Genomic DNA, 27,690 nt, shown 5'->3' on the forward strand with positions numbered 1-27,690 from the left:
CTCTGCCGCGAATTGATGATCTGTTAGACCAACTGGCAGGAGCAACGGTGTTTTCCAAGATCGATCTACGATCGGGATATCATCAGCTGCGGATAAAGACAGAAGATGTTTCGAAGACTGCATTTAGGACCCGATACGGACACTATGAGTTCTTAGTGATGCCGTTTGGATTGACAAATGCACCTGCTATTTTCATGGACTACATGAACCGGATTTTTAGACCATACTTAGATCTGTTTGTAGTAGTTTTTATTGATGACATACTAGTGTACTCCAAAACTCAAGAAGAGCATGAGCAGCACTTGAGAATTGTGCTGAGTACACTGAAGGAGAAACAACTCTACGCCAAGCTCAGTAAATGTGAGTTTTGGTTAAAGGAAGTTAAATTCCTAGGCCATGTGATTAACCATGAAGGTGTGGCCGTAGATCCCAGTAAAATTGAATCAGTACTAAACTGGGAGCAGCCTAAGACAGTAACAGAGATACGAAGTTTCTTAGGGCTGGCAGGTTACTATAGGAGATTTATCCAGGACTTTTCTAGAATTGCCCAAGCGCTGACAAAGCTAACCAGGAAGAACCAGCAGTTCTTGTGGGACGAGAAATGTGAGGCAAGTTTTCAAGAGCTGAAGCGAAGGCTAACCTCTACCCCAGTACTAGTTATCCCCGATCCAACACTACCATATGTAGTGTACACAGATGCTAGCAAACAGGGATTGGGATGTGTACTGATGCAGCAGGGAAGAGTTGTTGCCTACGCCTCGCGCCAATTAAAACCTCACGAAGAAAATTACCCCACTCATGACCTGGAGCTTGCAGCGATAGTGTATGCCTTGAAGATATGGAGGCATTATTTGTATGGGGCAACTATAGAATTGTTCTGTGATCACAAGAGTCTCAAGTACCTGCAAGACCAGAAAGAACTTAACATGAGACAGAGGAGATGGATGGAGTTGTTGAAAGATTATGACTATCAGATCAAGTATCATCCGGGAAAAGCCAATGTAGTGGCTGATGCTCTGAGCAGAAAAGTGGTGCAAGTAGCTACCCTCATGATCAAAGAGGGTGATCTGTTAGAAGATATAAGAGATTGGGGTCCTATTTATCACATGCAGTTAACAGCAGATGATGTGGCTAATGAGCCATTAGTGCAGAGAACAACTGTTGATGTGATAAGACAAATCAAAGAAGCTCAAAGAGGAGATCCGTTAGCAAAGACCCTTCGAGCTAAAGTCTTGAGCAATGAGGCAAAAGATTTCGAGATCTCAACAGAGGGAGTAATAGAATTCAGAGGAAGATCGTATGTTCCTCCTGTAGATGATCTCAGGAAGCAAATTCTAGATGAGGCACATAAAAGCAAATATACGATTCATCCAGGAATGACCAAGATGTATCAAGACATCAAGTCATTGTTTTGGTGGCCTGGTATGAAACGAGATGTCACTGAGTATGTGACAAAGTGCCTTACATGCCAAAAGGTGAAGACGGAACACCAGAAGCCGTCAGGATTTTTACAACCCCTTAGTATTCCTGAATGGAAGTGGGACAGTATCTCTATGGACTTCATAGTAGGACTACCTCGTACGTCGTCAGGATACGATGCAATATGGGTCATAGTTGATAGACTGACGAAGTCGGCCCATTTCTTGGCGATTAATGTTAAATATTCGCCAGAGAAGTTAGCGAGGTTATACATTAAAGAGATCGTAAGATTACATGGGGTTCCAGAGTACATTGTGTCTGACAGGGATCCAAGATTCATGTCGAGATTCTGGAAAGCAGTGCAAGAAGCCATGGGCACGGTACTGAGTTTCAGTACAGCTTATCATCCGCAAACGGACGGACAAACAGAACGAACGATACAGACACTAGAAGATATGCTGAGAGCGTGCGTTTTGGATTTCAAAGGAAGCTGGGATGAATATCTGCCTTTGGCAGAATTCGCGTACAACAACAGTTACCATTCCAGTATCCAGATGGCACCATACGAGGCATTGTACGGGAGAAAGTGCAGATCCCCGCTTTGTTGGGCAGAACTCGGAGAGAGAAAAATTTGGGGTCCAGATATAGTAGATCGTACCTCTGAACAGATTAAACAGATCAAACAGAGGTTACTCACGGCTCAAAGCAGACAGAAGAGCTACGCCGACAGTAGAAGAAAGCCGTTAGAGTTCGAGGTTGGAGACCATGTATTCCTGAAGGTATCTCCAACTACTGGAGTAGGACGATCTATTAAGGCGAGAAAGCTGACGCCTAAATATGTGGGACCATTCCAAATACTCTCAAAGGTAGGACCTGTAGCCTATCGACTGGCCTTACCCCCGAATTTAAGTCAGTTGCACAATGTCTTCCATGTTTCCCAGTTGAAGAAGTACAATCCGGATCCAGAACATGTGCTAGAATATGATCAGATTGAGCTAAAGAACAATCTGACATTTGAAGTAAGACCAGAACGCATAGTGGATCGGAAAGTTAAGCAGCTGAGGAACAAAGGAATCCCTTTGGTCAAAGTGATTTGGAAAGATCTAAATCAAGAAGAGGCCACGTGGGAAAAGGAGGACGAGATGAGGAGCAAGTATCCAGAGCTCTTCACATAAGGTATGTGTTAAAATTTCGAGGACGAAATTTATTTTTAGGGGGGAAGAAATGTCACACCCTGATAATTTTATTCTAACTGATGAATGATTTGTGACTGACTAAGGCCAAGTAGTATAGTAGACTGGTAGAGGATCCAGGCTATGAGGAAAAATCAGGATAGGGACATAACGGTCATTTCTGAAAAGATCAGTTAAGAAAGGGCAGTATTGGAAATAATGTCCAAATTTCCTGAAAATTCCCAGAAAATCATGAAAAATAGAAAGGAGGGTACAGAATAATGTTTGAGGCTTAGAAGATGAATATGAGATTAAAAATAATTTATCAGGAAATTATTTGTAATTATTGGAATTTTTGGTTAATTAAGGAAAATTAGCCAATTTCCATTATTTAAAATATATAGAGGCCTCAAAAATTCAAGGAAAAATATGGATAAATTATGTGACATATTATCCTAATTTATAAAATTATTTCCCACCTTTGGATGTACAAAGGTTAGCTTAAAGGATATTTATTACCGAATTATTATCGGTAGAATAGTGATTTTTGACAGAATAAAATTTAGAAAATTATAGAGGGAGATAGAACTTGAGAAAAATCATGGATTACCCTTGGAATGAGGGGAATTTAATGAGGTGTTGAAATCGGAATTTTGTGACAGTAAATTGGACAGGATTGTTGGAAAATCGGGCCGGAAATACACAAATAATCAGTGGATTGCACTGATTATTGGATGAGTCATATTTTTTCCAATATTAAGAGCAATAATTCGGCCAAAATTAGAAGGAGAGGACAAAGTTGGAATTTTCCACATTGTTCAAGGGCATAAAGGGAAATAAGAGACAAAATAATAAAATAATATTTATTTTCCACATGAAAATCACATGGTGATTAGGTGTCCCTACATGTGTCACTTTCTTATGGTGAGTGCCCTAAGATTTGTCCACGTGTAAAGTAGAAAAAAATGAACGGCCGAGATCGCATCTTTTTCCCGAAGGGCATTTTCGGCATTTTGAAATATCAAGGCCTATAAATACCCCCCCTTTCATGAAGAATTCGGCCAAGAGGTGTTGTTGGGAGAGAATTTTGTGTTCTTGAGTTCTAGGAGAGAGAAAGGAAGAAAGAAGAGAGAGAAAGAGAGACAGCAAGCTTAATCACCTCTAATCGCCGATTAAGCGCTAATTAAGGTATGTTTATCTCCCTAAGTGTTAATTATTTTTAGTTGATTATTTATTTGAGGAAGATTAGGATTAATTACCTTGATTAATTATGGTTTAGTGATAGCTAAGATTAATTATGTTATTTGATTAAGGATTAGTAAGTGATTAAGGTTAGCTACCCTAATTAATTAGTGATTAGTTATGATAATTGAAGGATGATTAATTATGGTTAATCATGTTGATTAAGTATTGATTAAAGCTTAATCATATTGATTAGAGAATGATTAATGATTAATCATATTGATTAGAAAATGATTAATCATGTTAATTAAGAAATGAATAATGGTTAATCATGTTGATTAGAGAATGATTAATGGTTAATCCAAAAGGGATTAGTGATTTAATCTTAAAGGATTATGACTATGTGACTTGAGGACCTTAATTAAGTATTGGATTAAGGACTAAGGGTTAGTGATTAACCAAGAAAGCATGATTAATCATGGATTAAGGAAGAATTCCAAGACCTTAATTGAGGATTAAGGCTTGGTCAAACCAAGGTCAAAGGTTTAGGAAAGGTATACAGAAATTATAATTGAAGGACACAAGGGTAGCATTATATTGAGAAAGAATGGTATACTGGATATGGAATTTACCATACCCTTACTGTATGGTTGATAGGCAACTCTTCTAGAAACCTAGGAGGATCTCCAGCAAGGGATCAAGGAGGAAACGTTAAGCAAGGAATTGAGGTAGCGTGAACTGCAATTATTTTGTTGATCTGCATTTGATGTATCTGCTATGTGTGTTTATGTGCCATGAGAATGTTATGTACAGATGATGTGAACTCCTTGCAATGTATGCCTTGGCTCTTGCATGATTGAGTTTTGACCAGAATGATTATATGCTCCATGATATGATGACATGGATACAGAATGATTATGGCATGGCATAAAGACTAGAAATGTTATTATACTGCATGTAGCATGACATCTTATGCATGTTGACTTGATGGTTGTATGTTCAATGCTACTGGGATTTCTATGAAATCTCATTCCTCCTATAACATGATATCCTAGGTGCCACTACTGCTAAGGAGAAAGGAAAGGAAATAGTCATGGCTTGAAGAAGTTATGAATTATGTAATGTATTATACGGTTTTGAACTTTCTCTTTCAAGCCATGTAAGCATACTATGTTCATAAATACATGATATGATACCCTTTTTGGAATGTATATTAATGATAGAGTAGCTTTATAAGTGATTATGGTATGATTATAGTGAAAAACGAAATGCTGTCAAAATTAGTGAAAAAGGGGATAAAAATGGTCTAGATTTGACCAAACTTTGACCAACGAAGACCCTGGTCAAATGGTTGACTTTTTCCCTGAAATTTGGTATGCAAATAGATCTTATTTTTCCCTTTAAAATGAGTGGTAAAGCGTCACAATCGGAGCTCTGTGTAAGAAGTTATGCCTTTCCGAAGTTAGGCAAAAATCCTGGAAAATAGAAAAATGACCAAATGAACAGTACTTTTCGAAATTGAAAACGAATGCGTTTCTGATTAAAGCGGAACCTGAGGTCATTTTTCTTGATAGATGATGTTAAGAGCTTCGAGTGAGACTTGGAACGACCTCGTTTCGATTTTTCTAGAATTAGTTATGATTTTTCAAAGTTATGCCAAGTTTAAGGTTACGGTGAATAGTAATGCGGGAAAAGAAATTTTCAAATTCAGGTTTTTCAACCCGGTAACCTTAGATTGCGCTTCCGAATGTCTTAACTTGGCACAACATAAGGTCGTAAACGTAAGGTGTTACACTGTAAGCCATCCAACGTGGTTCCAATTGATGTAAAATGAACTAGAATATAGTCTATAGCTAAGGGGTTACAGGAGGAGCCTTCCTTTCTTCCATGCACAACTAATCATTTATCCTTTCTAAGATGTGAAGTGGAACCAGAGCCATTGCTTCGACAGGGGAGTTCATCTCTTCCTAGATTCACGATTAGCTCATATGGTTATATTAGTTAATTGTGATTTTAGATTAGATTTAGATTGCTCATCTTGAGGAACTCTGTATTCAAATTGTAATGTGATGTATTGACAGTGTATTCTCTAATTCTGAGTAGATTTGATCGGACTATTGAGTCTAGTTTGACTTGGTATTGTCATTGAGTTGATTGATTTATGGTAACTATCAATTGATGTTATCTTGAGAATTTTCGATTCATCCACTTATAATTCGCTGCCTATTTTCTCTTGATTGCAATCGGCTCCTTATGTTATGAGGTGATGAAGGTGAAGCCACAGTCTTAGGAAGAATCACCACTGCATTTCTCTCATACTTCTAGCTACTGTCTTTCATCTCTGCTATTGTCATTCATCACTCATCTTAAATCAGAAAATTAAATAAATATTAGGTGATTAGAGTAATTCAATCAGATAAAATCAATCTCAGTTCTTACAATTAATTTGTGATTGGCATTTAACTGAACTAAGCTCCTAAGCAATTGACCTCCTTGTGAATCAACCTAGGGTTGAGCTACTGCACTTCTAAGCTTAATTCTAGTATTTCTGAGAGCCCCTAACGACAAGGCAAATCATTCACTATGCTGTGATGATATCTCCCCCAGCGCCGCAACTGGAGTCACAACAAAGTGGCACTCCCTAAGATAGAACCCCCTCCTTTTGGTGAGAGAGTCCGACCCCTTTGCCAACTGAACCCACGGACGAGGGGTGTGCCATCCATTTTGTTTGGTTTGAGTATATCCATGGACACCGATAAAACACAAGAAAAGAAGTTTGAGTGTTTGAGATTGGTTTTTTTTTTTTTCTAGATTGGTTAATGGCTATCTGATTTTGGGCTTCTATTTAATTTTTCATGGATACTGATAGGGCGAGGATTCTTTTGTGCTTTAAGTGTGGTGTTGATGATGATGTGGGTTTTTTCTTTTTAATTTTTTCTTAGTTGTAAATCCGAGATAGGAAAAAATAGTGAGGTAGATGCCACATGTTCATGCCACCTCAGCCACCTCAGCGTAATCGGTCAACTAACGGTTGACCGTTTGAGTCTATTAGGTCAAGGTGACATTGTTACATTTTTGCTACTTTTGGGATGACATTACTCTAAAAAAAATTCCAGAAACCCATATCTCCTTCGCTAAAACTTTCAAGACGAAAATGCTGTTTAACCCTTTTTAAAAAACGGGGTCATTAGCTGGAATTATACTGAAAAAGCAAAACGAGTGAGGAGATGATCATGATTTTCCCTGAATAGTAAGAGCAAATGCGGCGCATGGCGAGCTAGACGTCGGAAATAAAGGAATGTTGTATTTTGGCGCAATATTCTCTCAAAGAGAGTAGGGTATTCAATCATAAGTTTCGCCAAAATATGAAAAAATTAATTGTAACGTGAAGCAACGGAGAATCGGCGAAGATAATATTTATATTTATATTTTAAAAATTCTAGAAGAGGAGGAAACTTCATATATAAATAGAGGTCCTAGAGTACTGAAAATTATGGGAAGTCAGGAACCATCCCATTTTTGCCTCTGAGACTTACATGACAGAAAATATACTTGCTGATATTAGAATTAAAGTTGACCACACTGTAAGGGTCTGTTTGGTTCAATGAGAGGAAGGGAAGGAAGTGATTTTAATGGAAGGAATGGGAGGGGAAGAGAGTGAAAGGATTTTAATATTACCTTGTTTGGATTTGTAAAAAAGGAGAGAAGGGGAGGAGTTTATATATTACCTTGTTTGGTTTATGAGGGGAGGGGAGGGCAAAATATTTTAACATGGGCAATTTTACCTTTATTTTATTTAAGATTATTTTTTCAAATTTTATAGAATGTTTAATAAAATAGAATTGTAAATAACATTTAATATATTGAGCAATACTTATACCAAAATTCTAATATACTCTAGAGCGTGAAGTATTATTGAAAAGGAAGCTGAAGTAATGTTCAGCCACAACTTATATTGTATCCCATCTTTGAATGAAATATTTGGTCAAACAAATAAGCTCATTAGACGTGGGACCTCATTTTTATTTATTTTTATCTTTATGGCTACAAAGCTTTGAGGATTTAAATTTGACATATAAAATTATATATGTCAAAATTTAAATCCTCAAAACTTTGTTCATTGAATTGTCCTTTTTATCTTTTCAAATTTCACATTTACATGCAAAGGAGAGAGCAATGTCTGGAGACAAGAAGAAAAACATTTAGGGTAGTATAGGGATATTAAAAATAAATATAGGGATAATAGTCACAACATAGCAAAATATTGTCATTTTCCTCCAAATCCTCCCAATTTTAGAGGGGAGGTTGAGGAGAGGAGGGGAGGGAAAATTTTTTAAAATTTTCTCCCCCCTCCCAAAATTTGTGTGTTGCCAAATAAGGAGAAATGATTAAAATCCTTCCCCCTCCCTCCCCTTCCCTCCAAATCCCTCGTACCAAACATACCCTAAAGAATTTTTCTGTCCTTAGAATTTTCCTGTAAAATCTTTCTCTTGCACAGTGTTTTTTTTTTTGACGAATTGAAATCTTCCCTGTTTAATCAAAAAAATAGAGGACCTAGGGGTTACTCTTGAGGCATGCACTTGGAGCTGTCAAGAGTAAGAAGTTTTAGAATATTAAGGTTGAGTCAAGTTCTTTTCTCAAATTGTTTTAAATTATTGCGATTGTTTATTATGTTTGAGAATTTTAGAACAGTGATGTTTATGATTTGGTTTAAATTATTTCACTCTCGTTAAATAATTTGGTTTATTGCCTTTTTTTAATTATTAATTATCGGGATTAGTACATATACAACCTCCCTATAGTTATGACCCTAAATTACTTTGAGCTTTATTATTACGTTGATTTTGTACGCCTGCGGAGCAATCAATAGACAATTTCAAATGGAGAATAGCATGTAGTGGAATGAATAGTTCTATTATATACAAATTCAATATATAATGGGCATTTTCCCCAATTCTTTAAGTTTTTCTAAATAATTGCATGCAATAATGCTATTAATACAGTAGTGAAAAATAGTAATTTACTTCCCAATTTATTTCATAAAGTTCTCCAAAATTATCTTAGGAATTTCGCATTGCGGTCACTAACAATTGTACGAGGAACACTATGTAATCGAACAATTTCTTTAAAAGAACAAGTTAACAATATGAGTGATATCATTAGTCTAAGCATGTGCAATAAAATGAACCCTTTCATTGAGTCTATTAACTACCATAAATATGCTATCTCTACCACTAGGGGACCTACGCAATCCAAGTACAAAATGCTCAGAAATATTAGTCCAATATTTGATCAAACTCTAGATATGCTTTTTTTTTTTTTAACCAGCATAGATTTACTTGCCTACATGATATGCACTTAGCACAAACAAATATAAAATCATGTTTCATAATAACCCAATAAAAGTGTTCTTGCAATAAATCTAAAATTTTATGAATACAAAAATGCCCTATTAATTTTCTCCGAGGAGTCTCTTTTACAAGTAACTCTCGGATTGAACATTTAGGCACACATAACTTTCACTTTTTGAAAAGAAAACCATCAATTCTATGATAATCATTACATCCATATTTTTCACAAGAATACATAACTTCCACTTTTTGAAAAGGAAACCATCAATTCTATAATAATCATTAAATTCATGTTTTTCACGAGAATGCCATACATCTCCAGAATCAAAATCATTTTCATGCAAACTTCTAATGATCTCAGGACCAAACAATCTAGCATGCAAAGATGTGATCAAGGTGTATCTACATAACAACATATCAACAACCTCTCTTCCTTGCTTATGTTTCATAACATAAGTTTCAATGAATTATAATCAATAAGCATGTCACTTATTCAACTTATTACCTTGGGACTTCAAATACTTCAAGATTTCATTATCAGAAATAATGGATAATGAACTCTCTGGGCCACAAGTAATGCTGCCGTGTTTCACTAATTTTTAAGCCATTTTTAAGGCACAGAGTTCTTCAATATATGCAAAATAATTTAATGCAACCCCATTCAAATTTTCACTAAAATAAGCTATAGGTTTAGATTTAAATGGGTCCAATGAATATTGCAGAATAATTGGACTACTTAAGCTAATTCCTTACAAAACTAATAATATCCTAATTTGCTTTATTTAATCAATTAATGTCATCTAAGACTCTTAAAAATATTTAATAAGTTTGTTTTGGGCTTTATTTAATCATGTCTAGCTTATTACAACTTAATTAATCAAAATAGCAAATAAATTAACAAAAAAAAGACCTAAGTACTTACTTATAACTTATCTAAGTCCATCTCTTAAAGGTCTTGCATATTCCTTATGTTTCATGACCTATTTATAAGCTTGACTTGTCTTTTTAATGTGGGCGTTTTTGGTGCAAGGATAGTCATTGATTGTTCATCTTCGGCCTTATCCCGCTTCCTTAACTTGAAGATCCATAATAACTCTTTGTAAAGAATACTTTAAGGCATGTTTTCTTGCTCTCGTCATTAGATCTTCAATTCCTCTCAATGTATTATGTAGTGAGTTTTGGTTCGATACTCCTACGAGGGGCACATCTAATGGTCTCGAACAAAATTATTTCCAATAGGTCTGGGTTTAGCAAAAAAAATTTCGAAATAGAGTTAGAAGGAATTCTCTCGGAATTTTTCGAGACTCTGGCCGAAAAAACAAAAGGGTGATTTTCGTGACCTCAAAATAGAGTTAGAAGGAATTCTCTCGGAATTTTTCGGGTGTAAATCCGTCCAACCGCCTTTGCTGTCATCACTGATTTTCTTATTCTAAAATTTCCAGGAGCTACGCCTCAATAGCCACATTCATCTATTTCACTGGATTTCGTGACTGCGCCGTTTCCGTCTTTACGCTGAAGTAGCATGCTATTCTGCTTCCCAGGTTCTCTCGCCCATTCCTCTGCGGGCTTTATATAATTTTGTTTGTTCATGGTAGGCTGCGCAATTTATTGTAGGATGGTATAATTTTGTTTTTTCATTCCAGGCTATGCAATTAACAAGTATGTTTTGATTAAGATTAATGACTTGATAGGCGGGTTTCGCGGGTGGGATTAAGCGTTAAAGTAGAAATTAAAACAAGCAATCTTTCATGTCGAAATGCAGCTGAAGTTTTTATTACATGATACAATATGAATGATAACGGCCAATGTTATCCGATTGCGGGGAGAATCGGATGCATTTTTTATTTCCCATCAATTTATAGCCCTGTTATTAGGCTCTTTAGCGGTAGTGCTGAAGATTCAACTCAAGACCTCTTGCAACCTATGCACACCCTTTACCTCTGGGTGTTTTCTCATAGCTTTTGTGGCACTTCCTTGAAGCAAGGATATAATGTGTTTTTATTTTTCAATTTTTGGGAGTGGGTGGGTCGGGGAATGTTGGATTTACTTATTCTATTTATTTATGGCCTGTCCACTTAGATAATAGTGATTTCTTAGTTTCCACTAAAAAAAAAAAATTAGTGATTGCCCAGTAAGTAGTCACCAAAGGAAATGCTGTAGAACTAATGCTCACTTAGCCATTTTGGGATAACGGACCATAATTTCATGAAATATATAAGAGTGAAAAGGAGGCGGAACTTCATGGCAATAATAGAAGAATTGGTGAAGAGTGAAAACCGGGTTAAGATTCCAAAGGATGGGTAGAAGAATTATTTGTTTTTCTCAAAAAGAAAATTTAATTGGAGAGCAATCATGCATTTATGATACTGTTGCTAATCAAACTATTTGACAATTGTTGCTGGGAATGGATATTTCGAAAATGCACAGCTTTTATTAAAGTTGGGTAAAATAATTCGTTGATGAATGGTGAGAGCTTTGAAATATTGCATTCAAATTTTTGTTGGTAGTTGAAGATGCAAAAAAATTTTATTTGGGGTATTGACTACTGATCACTTGTAGCACTGCATTAGGGGCTATGAATTCATCTTATGCATTTGTAAGTCGTTAGATTGACAACCCAGATTTTGAATGTTTTCTTTGTAGTTGGAAGGTAAAATAAGTAGGGACCATTTCCTATTATTGTTGGACAAATTTGAGACTGAAACTTCATTAATCATTACTGAGTAATGGGGACCTTTTATGTCATGTATTATGTTAGTTTTCAATCACTTTGGGAAAAATAGGTGTTTAATATATTTATCTTACATTCAGTGTGCAGCAACATTTTTGTTTTGGTGGTTATATGCAATGGACAATTGTCATTACAGTTAACGTTGACAGAGAGTATACTTGTACCTTTGCACAAATTATTGGTAACGTGGTTAAATTATGTGATGGGAATGCTAATTTCTTTTTTGTATGTTTAATTTTTTAATCTTTAGATTTTTGATGCTTGGAAATATAAGAAGAGCTGCCCAATCTATTCTCAAAAACCTCAGAAATAGACATCCAGAACTACGTAGCTATGGAGCAGTTCTCCCTGTTGGACCCAATATCCATCAATGCAGATTGGACATGCAATATAAGTTTCCAAGTGAACCACGCAGCTCATTCATGTTTGGGTCAAAGCAAAACTTTTGCAAATGCTATTTGGTGAGAAACTTTTCTGTTGTCTCAGTGAGTAGTGCGGTGACACATCATTCCAAACTTGCTTGGAAAAGGCTATACAGAAACAGAAAATATTCTTATAATGGTTACAATACATTTCCCTCCATAAATATGATTGCTCAAGCAGTCAGCTTGGCCCTGACCCGTTCTTATTTGCTAGTTCCTGGTATTTTTGCATTCACATGTGGAGAGCTAGCATGGGCACAGCAAAGTTGGGGAGCCGTAGAATGTTTCCCTTCACACAGTGCTCTTTATATGCGTGCACAAGATGGGTATGCTTACTTATTCTCATCTGTATCCATGGTGGTAGAAGTCCTTGTTTTGTTAGTGAGAGCTGTCTACCTAGCAATATTATTCACTCCATCCATAGTTATTGCACCATATGCAGATTACTTTGGACCAAAGTTCAGGAAAATGTGGCTTCAAATTGTTCTTCGTACACTTGAAAAAGCTGGTCCAGCATTTATAAAATGGGGTCAGTGGGCAGCTACCCGACCTGATCTATTTCCTCGAGATCTTTGCACCAAGCTTGCAGAACTTCATACCAAAGCCCCTGAACATAGTTTTAAGTACACAAAGAAAACAATAGAAAGAGCATTTGGTCGAAAAATTTCTGAAATTTTTGATAGTTTTGAAGAAGAACCAGTAGCATCTGGAAGTATTGCTCAAGTTCACAGGGCTTCTCTGAAATATCGTTACCCTGGCCGGAAAGCAACGCCCTTACTGGTTGCAGTAAAGGTTAGACATCCGCGTGTTGGAGAATCAATTAGAAGAGATTTTGCAATTGTTAATTTGGTGGCAAAAATTTCAAAGCTCATTCCCACACTTAAATGGTTAAGATTGGATGAAAGTGTGCAGCAGTTTGCAGTATTCATGATGTCTCAAGTTGACCTTGCCAGGGAAGCAGCCCATTTGAGCCGCTTCATTTACAATTTCCGTCGATGGAAGGATGTTTCTTTCCCTAAACCTGTCTATCCTCTTGTCCATCCCTCTGTTTTGGTTGAAACCTATGAACAAGGAGAAAGTGTTGCTTACTATGTTGATGGGCTTCAAGGACATGAGCGGGTTAAATCTGCCCTGGCTCACATTGGAACTCATGCACTATTGAAGATGCTGCTGGTAACATATATGTTCTAGTTTTTATTATGTGTTGACTTTGGTGGTTGGTCTTCCTTACATATTTATCTGTACTTGGTTTGTTATGCATGAAGCAAATATCTTGAGTACTGTTATGACAATTTCTTTCATGGACTTGCTAACAGTTAGACTCTGATTGTTGTGTAAGGATAGAAAAGACTGACTCATGTAACTGAATATTGTCGAGATTAGCTTGTATAGTTAGATGAAGAAAATGTGGGGTTCTTTGAATATGAATATGAGTAGGTTGGGTTGTTACTGTAGCCAACTGCCTGTAAATTAGCACTTTACCCTTTATGCATAAGATTTTGGTTTTTTTTTTTTTTCCCCTTCCTTTTTCTTTTCCTGGGTTTGGAGGAGATTCACAGTTAAGCCTCTCTTGCAATAGCGGTTTCTCTGAAAATAATGTTCTTGGATCATATTAATCTTTTATGTTGTTAATTTACTTTTTCTTTTCATGGCATGGCATGTATTTGGACTGGACTTGTTTCATTGTTTGATTAATGTTTGTAACTTGTAAATTTTTTTTTATTTTTAAAAACTGATAATTAGTCTGAACATAAGTAAGCCTGGTGCATAAGATGATATTGGACTGCAATTTTCATAAATTTATTGTGTATAAAGACATTGAGATGTTTCCTTTCAGGTGGACAACTTTATTCATGCAGACATGCATCCTGGAAATATCCTTGTTCGAGTACCTCAGAGAAAGTCTTCTCGCAGAAGGCTCTTCAAATCAAGGCCTCATGTTGTTTTCCTTGATGTAGGCATGATTGCTGAGCTCTCTGGGAGTGATCGAGTAAATTTAGTGGAATTTTTCAAAGCTGTTGCATGCCGAGATGGGCAAACTGCTGCAGAGTGCGCACTCAGGTTGTCAAAGCAACAGAGCTGCCCAAATCCAAAGGCTTTTATTGAGGTAACATGTTAAACATGTAACTTTTTAGTAGGAACTATTTTGTGGATGATGTCTTCATTATTCTGTCATTATACTTTTTAACTATTGGATGCCAACTAAGATGGGGTTCAATGTTCATTTGTTACGGTCACACAACATATTTCCATATTTTTCATGCATTCATTTATGCCTCCTTTCTTTTGCATATGTCCAGTAAAAGAATGATCTATTCGAATTTTCTGTCGTCCATAGTTCACATTTTCAGAAACAATTGTTGGGCATAGCAGAAACATCATCAGATCAAATCTTTGTAGTTTGTACTGCTAATCACTCATCTAGAGCACTTGGGGAGATCTATATATGTTTTATTTTCACCGGTAATATGAAGAATTTTGAGGCCCAAAAACTACGGAGAATAAATATTTTCTGTTTTCTGTTGTACCCTCTTCACGTTTGGTCAACATTTGTTTTCTCTTATGTCTTCGAATGCCCAAAACTATAGGAAATGGAAATCTGAAATAGCACAGCTAATAAATGAAAAATAATACTACCTCCAATCCCTAATATAAGAGTTAGTTAAGGGTTGACTTTGGTCTTAAATGTAAAACTTCAATCCATTTTGTCTCTCAAACTTGTCATTTTTTTCTCCAAACTATCCCCCTATTGATTGCACATGTAAAGGGAAGTTTCATCAAAGGGTAGTTTTAATGCAAATGATTTAAGGGTATTTTAGAAAAACCAACACAAATTTTTGACAAAGAAAAAAAAAAAACTAATTAACCAATTTCCTTGGTCTACCCAAGCTGATTAAGTAAATCTTATATTATGGACTAGAAGTAGTAATAAAGAGAATAAAATAGGCTGATGGCTGAGTGAATTAACACTGCATTCAGGCTGACTCCACAAAGATTCATCATTCATTGTGATCTACAACATGATATTTATTGCATAATAATGTATTTTTATGTTAATTGGCATCTTGTTTGGCACATAAGTGTGCTTGGGGCTTATAGTGAGTGGTGTAAGCATCTCACAGACACTCTCTGATGGACCAATGATAAATTCTATTAAGAATGAGCAAAGTAAGGATCGCATTCTACACGGTCTGAACTCTCAACAGCCAAATGAATGGAGAATGTCCAATTAATTCAAGTGATATTTTATTTCTCAATGATCATTTTACATGAGGTGAAGCTTGATATTTATAGACAGAAATATAAGACCCCTAAAATACTCCCATAATCCACAACTCTGATTATGGGAAATAACTGCCTAGATAATAGATAAATAAATAAAATTGTTGACTTAATCTGCAAATATCGTAACCCACTACTCCTAAACTTGGGGACTACTTCACAAATCAGAAAATAATCTAAATAAAATGGAAAATATCTAAAATAGTTTAAATAAATATATATTTCTAATATTTCTCTAACTCCTCAAATCACCCTTTATCCCGCAATAATCAGTATTCTATCACATGTCCACCGGCCCTCACATAGTTGGATTCATTGCTGTTGTAATTAATAGAAGCTTTCAGTTATTCAAAAAGATTTCTCTGTTAATATTTTTGTTGTAATTTCTTTCAGAATGGGTTCAAGTGGCTGTAAAACTGAGTTTTGTAAAGCTACCGTGTCATTAATTGTGGATTTTACTGATATGAATCTGTGTGTGTGTGTGTGTGTGTTTTTTTTTTTTTTTGGGGGAGGGGGTTGCTGTAGAAGTTTGAGTGTTTTGATTTTCCCACCCCTACAGCTAGTATTTTGGGGATGTTTTTCCTTCTCACTTAGGCATTTGTCAATTGGATTAAGAGCTGGTGGTCAACAGCTTGGGGCTTGGGAGGACTAAAATAGTATGGAAAATCTAAATTCCACATTGAGTTGCATGGAATACTGTATGACTACCTTTTGAAAGAGGGTTTCTTTTCCTACTAAAGTATCCATCACTTTGTTATGCATTTTTAATGATTTCTGTATGAATCTCAATTATAGACTCATGAATTAACAGCGATTAATTCTTATTTTCATCTTTGAGATACGATATTTTCTTTCATTTGGTATTTTTTCTTTTTATCTTTTATCTTTTGGTGAAAATGTTTTGTTTTGTGCGTGTGTATACGTACATAGATATATACATATGCATTGTGCCTATGTCTGTGTGTGCTTGCCCTATGTGTATTTGGGTCTCTTCATTGTGATTCTGGGGACTCGGGTCATCTTGAGGCTGTTTCCTAACAGGAAGTGGATGAGGCGTTTGCTTTTTGGGGCACTCCAGAAGGAGACTTGGTCCATCCCGCTGAATGCGTGGAGCAATTACTTGAGAAAGTTAGGCGTCACAGAGTTAATATCGATGGCAATGTCAGTACTGTGATTGTGACAATCTTGGTTCTTGAGGTAAATCGATGAAAATTTTCAGGTCTCATCTAGTGCATGTAAATGAGTATGTAAACATGTGGAATATCCCTTTTTGTTTTTCTTTTTTCTTTCCTGGGTATTCACATTGGCTTTTCCGCACACAACTATCTGTAAGTTAGTTGATAGTGTTCATACTTGAAAACTTGAGTTTGTGTATTTGCATGGAGTAAAAGATCAGTCGCATTGGTATGGCTTCCTACACCTATGATAGATTCAGTCCTCAAACTTCTATCCCAAACTTTGACCTAGAACAAGTTGATCCTTATAGCTTATTGAATTAGCATTGAGTTGTTGCGAATGAAAAATCTATATTGACTTTCTTAAGAGTCAAGAAAGTATAGAAACTAAGTTGTCTTAGCTCAGTTTGAAGACTGAATCATTCAAAGACCAAAAGTTGTATTCTTTCTAGGTATATTAATATCTTTGATTGGATTGAGATCTCTATATTTTTCCCCCCTAATGTATCTGAGCTGATGCGGTTATAAATGAATCTGCAGGGTTGGCAGCGAAAGCTTGATCCTGGGTACGATGTGATGGAGACGCTTCAAACATTGGTACTCAGAGCGGACTGGGCAAAATCCCTTTCTTATACAATTGATGGTCTAATGGCTCCTTGAGAATGATATTGCTCTTTTTATTTATTGAGTCTCCTTGGCAACAATTTTGGCCATATAACCCTATGTAGTCACCAGATGCAAGAATTCATTCAGTCTTGGGCTCCCAGATTTTTGTCTTTTGGTCTTGCTCCTTAAATATTACTATCACCTGTGTTTATCTTGCGTTCAGTTATTCCATGGAACTATTCAGTTGCATGATGTAACTACGCGTGTCTGCCACGTGTAGAAGTAGAAGTATATTTATTGTAACAAGTTTTTGGAAATGAAATATGCCCTACAAATCTTATGGTAAATGATCATGATTATTATATTTCCATTTTGACCCAATTTTTGTAGTTAGATGATTCATATTTATATAGGATATGTCAACTTGTTTATTTCTTTTATTTATATCACGTAGGCTTATCAGATTGTTTAATTTCCCTAAGCCCTGTGAAGCAGTTACAACTCGTTATTTTCACTTTTTGAATTTTGATAACTTGCTGCTCTTTCAGCATATCATTTTGCCAAATGCCAATTCTTATTTTGGCCACGTGTAATTTCATCTATTCAACTTAGTACTTGCGTGGTAGACAAGTTTATCTTGTTACTTTTCAGCTATTTTATTAGTTTGCTTTTATGCCGTTTTTTTTTTTTGGGAAATTAAGGTCGCATTAAGAAAAAACACGCACTCACCCTGCCACAAAAAACACACTTCATTTCATGACGACTAGATTCACATTTTAGTCCTTTCTGCAATAGAATTTAACAGGAGTTGAACAATCTTCTTTTGGCTTCAACATGCTAATGCCAATACTACCGTGGGTTCTACATGTAAGAGTTAGTTTGTAATGCAAATTGCATTACAAACTAGTTCTTATATTTAGGACCAGAGGTAATATTAATTAAAGCTACCACCAATACAATTAGATTGAGTAGAAGGAATTCAATGTTAATGAAGTTAAATGCTCAATGATAGTGCCATATAATGCTCAATGATAGTGCTATATATTTATCTTTTTATAATACATGTAGTACAATTTATAGAGTACTTGCTTCTTTAACTTTCAAATGGAAGTTACAAGTTTTGTTGGAGACAAGGATAGAGTTGATGCCAGGTATTTTTATTTTTAGAAAAAAAATTATTCGTGAGTCATCGTTATTTACATCGATTTTGGATCAGATTCTTGTAGTTTATTTTGATTGAATTGATATTTTTTTAGTACACATCCATCCTTGAGTGTAAAAACCTGTTCGTTTTTTAATTTAGGGAATTTCATGAAAGTTTTTTTTTTTGTCATCTTCCCTTTATAAAATTTCTTTCATTTTATTTAACACTATTTTTAAGTTTCTAACATCATTTCTATAAATAAAATTCATTAAGTCTACAAATTAAAATTATCGAATTTTTGATCCAATTCAAACAAAATAAATTACAATAGTCTAATTTAAAATTGAGAATAAAAGAAGTAATTTTTTTTTTCTTTTTCTAGACAACTTCAACAATGTTGCATCACGAAAAGAACATTTGGAAAATTATTCTTTTTTTGCCAAGCATGGGATTAAAATTTATGTAAATTTATGAACTCTGAGATGCTTTAATTGTTTATCCATAATTGTTGTCCTTGTAGATATACACCTATAGCTTCTTAGTTTGCAGTAACCATTAGTTGCAAAAAAAAAAGAAGAAGAAATTTAAGAATTAATTTTACCTCAACTTCAATCATATCTCAAATTTATAATTTTTTTCTAAATTATTTCTATTGATAGAGCATATTAAGTGGTTAGTTCAATACAAAGAATTAAAGAAATTACTTTGAAAAAACTATCATCATTTACAAATAACTAATTTTACTATTTTTTTAATTACAACAAATTAGTTATCTAGTTGATACATTTAAGAATCAAAGAGTATTTATTTAAGCAACAAAAAATGATATTTTTTTCTTTACAGTCTCAAATACTAAGTTTTTAAGGTTTTATTTTCTTCTTCCAGTCTTAGAGTTGGCAAACAATACCAGGGATGATAGGGGCTTGGGGTTTTTGTTGCTGAAATATGAACCATCCATATTATATTTTATTTGAACAGTCCACATTCACTATATAATAAATTTTAAAACATGTATGATACAAAATTAAAATGATCTCTAAATTGTCAATTGTTAAAAAAAAATAATGATTCATAATAAAAGTAAAATTAGAAAGAAATAAAAATTTAAACCATCAAAAAATATGAACATATTTGCTGCTGCACAGTGCTGCTATACAACTAAAAAGTATACACACTACTCATGACATAAAACTATAATTTGTGATCAGATCCTATCTATGCATCAAATTTGTTCAGTTTTATATGCTGTAAATGAGGTTAGGAGCTTGGAGCTTATATTAGTAAATTGTGTTGTTTAAGACTTGTGTATAATTTTTCCTTCATTTTATGCTGTGTGTGTGTATTTGCCACTGCAGAAGTTGGCAGCGTATAATGCTTTGTCATTCAAGAAGTTTAATTGACATGTGATATTCATATAGCATAGTTTCAATGGCATCATATTGAAATAAATTGTTGAGTCTAACATTGGGAATTTTACAAGAGTGGATTAACAAGTTAATGGGAAGCTATTGACATAGCTTCCAAATAAGATCAAATTATTACAAAAGAGTATCATATAACAATTTTTAAGTTGAAATCATGTATAACCAAAGCATACACACTAATATTAGATGAAATAATGGGTTTATATTATAATTTTATTGCAGACAACTATTAACAAGTGTATGTGTATGGATTAACAAGTCAATAGGAAGCATTGACAAGGAGTGTTAGTTGACAACTAAATTTATGGGATAATATAACTTCCACATAAGATCAAATTATAACAAGAGTATAAGAATTTTCCTATCTTCTGTGGATGTTATATTATCCCATAAATTTACTTGTCAATCAACACTTCCTGACTTGTTAATAGGTTCCCATTGACTTATTAATATATACCCAAGAGCTTGTAAATGGATATTTGCAACAAGATTATGATATAGAGCCACCATTTCATCTAATGTTAATGTACATGTTTTGGTGACACATGATTTCAACTCAAAGATACTCTTTTGTTATAATTTGATTTTATATGGAAATTATATTTATCCCATAAATTTAATTATCAACTAACACTTCCTAACTTGTCAATAGCTTCTCATTGACTTGTTAATCCAAACCCATGAGCTTATCAATTGAGAACAGGGATAACTACGTAATTTCTTATTTAGAATGTATTACTCTTAGGTTCCATAGGACCTCCTATTCATTTTGAGATGTTAAGGGAACTTAGATTAATAAATTGTATTGCTTGGGACTTGTGTGTTATTTTTCCTAAAATGAAACTTAAAAGCATAAACATAAATTGAATCTGGATTCAACTGTTACAAAGAACGTAAAACTATCAACAAACAAGAACGGGTGTCTCATGTCATGCTTGATGCATAGCACCTTTTTTCAGTTTAGTTGGATAAAGTCCACATAACTGCAGCTCAAAGTGTGGCCAAAACGTCAACTTTATGGTCCTTAAAACCATAATACATCCCTCTCACTCTCCCTTTAAAAATTTATCAATTTCCTTCAGGAAAAAGGATTGAGAAGTTTATACAGACCATACAATTTTATTTCAATTTCAGAGACACATATTGGTGAATAAAAATGAATAGAAACTAAAATCAATCAATTTAACTGACAGATCTAAAATGTACAAAAAAATGAAGGCATCTAGGAAGGCTAAGACTCACAGAGAGGCATATACTGATATTTCAGCTGGCACAATCACTTTTTACATGTAAGATCTCCTATTTCTTTTATTGCTGTTCTCATGCTATAAAGGGCCATTTTCTCCATCTGTTTTCACCATTGACCAGAGAGACAAAGAGACTCTAGTCAGTCCAAAGAGAACAACTATCTGAAGAAAGCAAGTATGACTATGAAACTTACCTCCAGCTTATCCACTTTTGCTTTATGTCCTTCAGGAGGTAGACGGACTTCATCAATCAACTCCATACACTCAGGAACATTTTCAGGGGACACAAATTCAAGCGTCACATGAACACAACACTGCAAGTCAAGAAATAAATAATTGTCATACATCTGACACAAGTTAGGACATGTCGGGGAAAAAACAAGAAGGCACAAGTTAGGATATACAATACAAAATGTCTACAAAAATCAAATGTTCGACAAAGGCAGAACCTTTATCAGCCTTCTTCTTGGGTAAAGTCTGACTGTTTATACCGTGTAATCTTTAATGCATTTTCCACAAAGGTAGCTGCAAGGCTTTTCACAAATTCTTGGAAGTTGTTTGCTAAAATCTAAGAAATCAAAATTTTTTGTTTCTTTCAAAATGTAAAAGCATGTTCAATTACAATGGATTTCAAGAATAAAAGCAATTGTAAGTTCCACGGCTACTTATACAAATTATGAGCAAGGCACTTGATTACTGTGAATGAGTAAAGTTTAATCCAGACAATTGGATCTTTAGATGATTGGTCAGGATTAAAGCACAGCTGACACAACCACTTACGAAAGAGATATCAAATTGACTTCATGTTTTAATCTTGAGACCATTCACGCGGGATATAAACGCCAGGATTCGCTCATCTCATTTGCAGTAAATAAGTCCATCACTAAATATTCCCCAATATGCGTGTGTACGCACACAGAGGAGCTATACAGCATAAAAAAATCATATCAATGCAGGAGACCTTTGGATTCCTTATCTGGTATGGGCATCCAGCAGGAATGATGACAGCTTCTCCAACATGTTGCTCAAAAGTCCACGGTTCAATTTCTGATATAACAGCATAGACATGTCAATATAGTTCTTTTGGATTGGAACAGACTATCAAACACAGAAGTATACATACCAAACTCCTCTTTAAGCCTCATTTTGTGAGTACTGTCAAGAAAGAAGATCTGATCTAGAAGTGGGTGAATCATCTACAATGAAGAGACCAAATCATCATCAGCTCCTACGAAGTCCAACTAATAATTGTACTGTATAAGAATTACCTTATTTTTATGGTTCTGGGTATCAGCAAATTCAATACAATGTCTTTCAAGGTATTCTATTAGTTTTGGAACGTCTTGTCTGCGAAATACATCCCACTGGGCACCAGAATAATCACTTAGGTTTTTATTTCTACCATTACTTGCGCTATCACAGGAATATCTGGGATTATCAAGCGTAGACAATGGAGTGTTCTGGGTTGTCCCGTGAAGTACATTGGATTCAAAATCAGAATCAGAATCTGTATCTGAATCACATTCTCCACCCTGGGAAATATTGCTGTCCGTACTCGGACTAGCTGTTCCTGCCTCTGTAGAGATTAATGTTGTTCTATTGACCCTCCGGAAGAAATTCATTTGCCCTCTAACCATACTCTGCACTCCATTTTGTTCCTTATCTTCAGCATGCAATAATGAATTTTCTTTCAAACTTTGTCCCATTATCTTCCCAGTAATAATTTTGGGAGACTCCCTTTGACACAGATTTCGGTGCTTTCTCAATAACTTTCTTATTTTATCAAGTTGTTCTGTAGAGAGAGGGACATCTGTTGAATGCGCCATGATATTAACCTGTAATTACAAATCATACACATTATAACTTATTATCTCCGCAAACTTCCTTTTATGTTCTGCATATTTGTATTACTTCAGATGAGAATGACCAAAATTGAGCATGAAGGATACAAAAGGCATTTATATTTCATTAAAACAATAACGAATATCAGCAGTTTAGTTTATTTAAAAAACCCACTCAGTGCATGAAAGAAGATGCGCGTAAAAAATCAAGTGCAGAACAACAAGGAAGGAAACATACCACATCATATGAGTCGTAACAGAGTTTTGTCACAGAATCAACTTGTTCATCAGCACAGCCATATGACATATAGACAAATGGCCCTATGTCATGTTTTACACTCCCTTGTGGCAAATTTGCTGCTAAATTCAGAATACCAGACATGGGATTCATGTATTCTTGAAGTGGTAGAGCAGCAATTACTTGATAATAATGAGTCGGAAATTGTTCTTTGAATAGTTGGGAAGAAAGCCAGCCCTTCAATTTCAGCATATAATGCCAATTATTTTTCTGTGGTTGACATCTTAGAGACCCAGAAAAATACTGCCTAATGTTAATTTCTACCTGCCGCAGGCACAAATAACATACTTTAGCAATGACATTTGGTTCAGTGGTATGTCCATCCCATCTAAAAAGGAGGAGTTGAAATATGATATTGAACGTCTACATGTATGCTTGATAGTGCTTATCTCAAATAATAACTATGAGCAGTATTGTCTATGATTATAAAAACAACCTAACTTGAAATTTTGAATAATATAAAATTTGAAGAAAGCCTAATCTATTTTAGCAAACTAAGAAGTCATCAATTTAGAAGTGTTATTCCGTATGCAATTATTTGATCAACTGACCTCACACCAATCCAAACAAGCTTCAAGTAAGTCCTTATCATTCTGATATCTTGTGATACTCTGCTCAAGATAAGCACAGAACATGGCCAGTGGATCCCAGCTATGATTTGATTTACTTTGGAGAACATCACGCACTACCACTGGATGGCCTTTTCTCCAGTGCTTCTGAAAGTGTTCAAAATTATCACGACTGATGTCCAAAACTGTGGGATAAAACAAGCAATTATCATCGGAATCTTCTCTTAGAGCTGCTTCTTGCCATTGTTTGTCTCTATCAATCTTATTATCAGAATTGAGACAAAGCGAGCAGCTTGAACTTTTATCCAATGATTCAGGAAAGTCATAGCAGCAAGATATTTCTTCAGCTTTTGTTTTCATTTCTTTGATCAAACTTACAGGAAAAAGACATCTCAAATCAAGGAGGCTATCACCACAGCCACCAAGCTCTTTGGGGGAACAAGATATATTGCCAGAACCATTACAAATTGTGCCATCTGGTGATGAAGTAGCAGTCAAATTGCCATTGGAAATGACCTCATCCAAAACGTGGTTTTCACTGGCAATGCCATCTTTCAGTTTATTCGGTATCCTGGAAAATGATGAGCTAGTTCATTGGGTATGCTGAACCGAATGCCAATGCCATCCATAAGCACTAAAAAATCATTTGAATTTTCTTAATAGTATCAGTGGAAGAGAGATTACCAGCAGTTTTGGTCATTACAGCAAGACTCAAACTGCTTGATTTGAATATCAGAGGTTCTTTTCTCTGTCGTACAAGAGGATCACAGATAACCATCATACACAATCAAGAAAGGTTGAGTTAACAATAATCAACGCAGGGAGAAAGATGATTAGTACCTTTACTTTTCACTTCTGCTTCTAGTTCAATATTATGGTCTTCACTGATTTGTTTTAATACAGGAAGAAGCATGCAGATCATATAGTGGAAACACAAAATTCTGTCCACTCTGCTTTTACACGCCAAATATTCCTGCAATAGGACATAAACTCATTTGTTAGAGTATGATGCAAAAGAAACACTAATTGAGCCACAAGTCATTCAACTTTGATGTCAGACCTTACTTTCATTGTCTTTATATTGACTTGCCAAGCAGTCTTTACAGGAACATGTTCCTCGACAAACTGGACATGCCATCTTAACTTCATTTTGAGTTTCAAAGTACCTACACATGTTGAGTAGGGAAGCATCTCATGTATTAATCCTAGATAAGAAAAGGTGAAAACAGTAGAAACAGGATGGGTAAAACTCCTGGCACTTATCATTATTGGTTAGCATTGTTCACAGCCATGAAAGTTACCTAACAGCAGAAAAACAAGAAAGAGTATAGAGATCTACAGGTCTAAATAATGTTAGATGATTTCCCGTGGTTTGATAATTCCATAAACAGGAGTATATTTTAAAACAAAAAGGTTCTAGATTTATATTACAAGCAATCTCCTGCCAGAACTAATCAAATTAGAGCTTCATAAATTCTAGTTCCAGCATTAGCCAATACTCAAATAACACCTCGCAGTTTGGATCCTCTCAAGAAAACAAGCTGTGTCTCAAATGGGAATTTGTAGCTTGAGCAAATAAGCAGAGGAGGACGAAATTGTAACAGGAAATCCAACATACACAACAAACATAATTTAGTATTCACAGTAAACGACTCGCAGGTTGAAGTTTATGTACAAAAAGGAGGTGAATGAAGCCAACAAACCGTTCTTTGATGCAATCCATGCAAAAAAATTCTTTTTGACAGCTTGAACATTTAATGAGATTCCAAGAATCGCTTTTCTGGCACCAGTGACACTTTTTCCCCCTCAACTTCTTCAAGTTTCGCCCAAAAGGCAATACCTACATAAACAATCAATTCGGCCAGATAGGAAAATATATAAACGATCAAACAGCCAGAAAGCATGAGAAAAAATACAACAAATTTGTTAAAACCCACAAAGATCCTACCTGCAACTTGCCAGCGGAAGCTTCTCCACATTCTTGGACCTGAAGTAACGTGGTGTGATTGCTTTATCATCAGCCCCTACTTTACAATCACAATGTGAACCAACATTGTTGTAATATTGTGGCGTTGATGCCGAAGAGATTGCCATAACACCATTGGGTAATTCTCTGGTCAACTCTCCCTCGCTGTAATGAATCTGCTCTTCTTCTTCCTCTTTTTCCTCCTGCTTCTTCTTGTTCTCTACCAGCTTCTTCTTCTTCTTCTGATTCTCAATCTCCCTCTTCAGAACCATCCTTATCAACTCCAACTGCATACCGCCTTGTTTCAAGGCCTTTTTCTTTACAGGATGAGCATCCACTGCTTCAGAAGAATCAGAGAAATTTCGCCTCTTCTTTATCAGGTTCGACTCCTTCCCTACTTTCAGTGCCCTAATTTCAACATTGTCGAGAACAACAGAGTCGTTATTGCTGTCATTATTCCCATTCTTTCGCTTCCTCTGAAGCTTCAGCGACTCCGGGACCTTCTCCTTGTATTGCCGATGACGACCTTGGAGATAGTGAATCTCACATAGCTTCAGATTATCCATGACTCTCCGACGGCACCGCCATTGTCGGCCATCGGTGCGGCTACAGCGCAGATGGTCCGGCAAAACATCATCGTCTTCCACCATTGAAACCTTTTTGCCTGGAAAACTCCAACAGTTTTCTACCCCAATTGAAATTGTCTCCGGAAAATTCACCGGGGAAAGAACCGTCGTTTCTGCCTAGAGAGCGCAGAGACACCAGAAAAAAGAAGGGTTTGCAGACGCCAAAGAGTGCTTATTGTTTGTGCAGTAGAAAAATAAGGCTTTGGACTTCATCCTTTTCAAAGATGGCATATTCCCGTAAATATGGCCAAAGATGGAGTCCTATTTAGCCTCGCAATCTTCGACAAACCTCCATGAATGAATGATATAATTCCGGATGACACAACTGTTCAAAAATCTTCTGTGATCTTCTTCCCTCTGACCTGATAAGATAATTAAGCACGCTTCTGCCAGGCCTTCTTGAAAAGCAGGCTACCATATGAATGAACATTCAATATACGGATTTACTTTCCTTGATGGCTTTTTCATATTAATTCATTCACTAATCACTTACATGGGCTCTTCTGTGACTGGACCCAGATTTTAATTTCAATTCAGTATTGGGATTATTGATTAATGTGCTTTCCTTGGAGTTTCTTGGGCGCAAATCAACCAGTTTCACGAAATTTAGCATTTTACTTTTGATTCTTCATTCATTGCTGTCAACAGCGTTGTCTGTTCTGAATTATGACAGCTTTACTTGTGATTCTTCATCAATGCTGTGGCCAACGTTGTCTGGTCTGAATTATGATAGCTGTTTATAACCTTGTTTTATCAATTCATATGAACCAAATCATGTGTAGCTTTACTGGTCTTTGAATATGTCAGTTTAATTTATTTTCCTTCTGCTGATATATGTATTCATTTGTATCTGTCACTCAAAAAGTTTTGAGAATCAGATATTGTCATTCTTTTTTGTTTGTTTTCTTATATGATTGGGTTTGAGGACACCTGCACTTTTCCATTAATTATTCCATTTTCTGTGACTGTGGGTTAATTAGATCATTAGGTGTGTAGTTTTTTTGGCTTTAATGAGCACTAATTAAACTGTTGTTTAGTTAGTGAAAGCCTGTTTCCTCTAATATCTTCATAATCCCAATTATGTTTTTATTTTCTGTTTTTAAATTTTTGGATGGATCAGATTTTTGAAGTACTGGATCGTAGATGAGATTGCTGAGAGATCATATCATTACAATATGGTCATCCGTCAACCATACCATATTTCTCAACTGAAGAAGCAAATATATGTTTCATTT

The 27,690-nt window shown here is 35.4% G+C and overlaps 1 protein-coding gene and 1 pseudogene across 3 annotated transcripts; one reads left to right on the top strand and one right to left on the bottom strand.

Annotated features, from left to right (window-relative positions):
• The first annotated feature begins 10,300 nt into the window (after positions 1 to 10,300).
• LOC114742630 (uncharacterized aarF domain-containing protein kinase 2-like) lies at positions 10,301 to 17,748 on the top strand. 3 transcript variants are annotated; one of them, XM_028931801.1, is made up of 6 exons: positions 10,301 to 10,450; positions 10,567 to 10,665; positions 12,106 to 13,450; positions 14,115 to 14,384; positions 16,601 to 16,756; positions 17,275 to 17,748. In XM_028931801.1, the coding sequence occupies exons 3-6, from the start codon at positions 12,113 to 12,115 to the stop codon at positions 17,392 to 17,394; spliced, it is 1,884 nt and encodes a 627-aa protein (XP_028787634.1). In that variant the 5' UTR covers positions 10,301 to 10,450; positions 10,567 to 10,665; positions 12,106 to 12,112; the 3' UTR covers positions 17,395 to 17,748. The 3 variants fall into 3 exon arrangements, with proteins under 3 accessions (XP_028787634.1, XP_028787015.1, XP_028788224.1); XM_028931182.1 differs by having other exon boundaries at positions 10,301 to 10,665; XM_028932391.1 differs by lacking the exons at positions 10,301 to 10,450; positions 10,567 to 10,665 and having other exon boundaries at positions 12,522 to 12,603; positions 12,720 to 13,450.
• Positions 17,749 to 20,858: 3,110 nt separating this feature from the next.
• Positions 20,859 to 26,854, bottom strand: LOC114741673 (lysine-specific demethylase JMJ25-like; annotated as a pseudogene).
• Positions 26,855 to 27,690: the final 836 nt, after the last annotated feature.

This window comes from Neltuma alba, unplaced genomic scaffold (genome assembly GCF_004799145.2).
Source record: "Neltuma alba isolate B1F8T4 unplaced genomic scaffold, ASM479914v2 tig00000049_pilon, whole genome shotgun sequence".
NCBI lineage: Eukaryota > Viridiplantae > Streptophyta > Magnoliopsida > Fabales > Fabaceae > Neltuma > Neltuma alba.

Coding starts and splice junctions, on each gene's coding strand:
- LOC114742630 (XM_028931182.1), top strand. CDS start 12,113: ATGCTTGGAAATATAAGAAGAGCTGCCCAATCTATTCTCAAAAACCTC. Junction 13,451..14,114: donor CACTATTGAAGATGCTGCTG/GTAACATATATG, acceptor GTTTCCTTTCAG/GTGGACAACTTTATTCATGC. Junction 14,385..16,600: donor ATCCAAAGGCTTTTATTGAG/GTAACATGTTAA, acceptor GTTTCCTAACAG/GAAGTGGATGAGGCGTTTGC.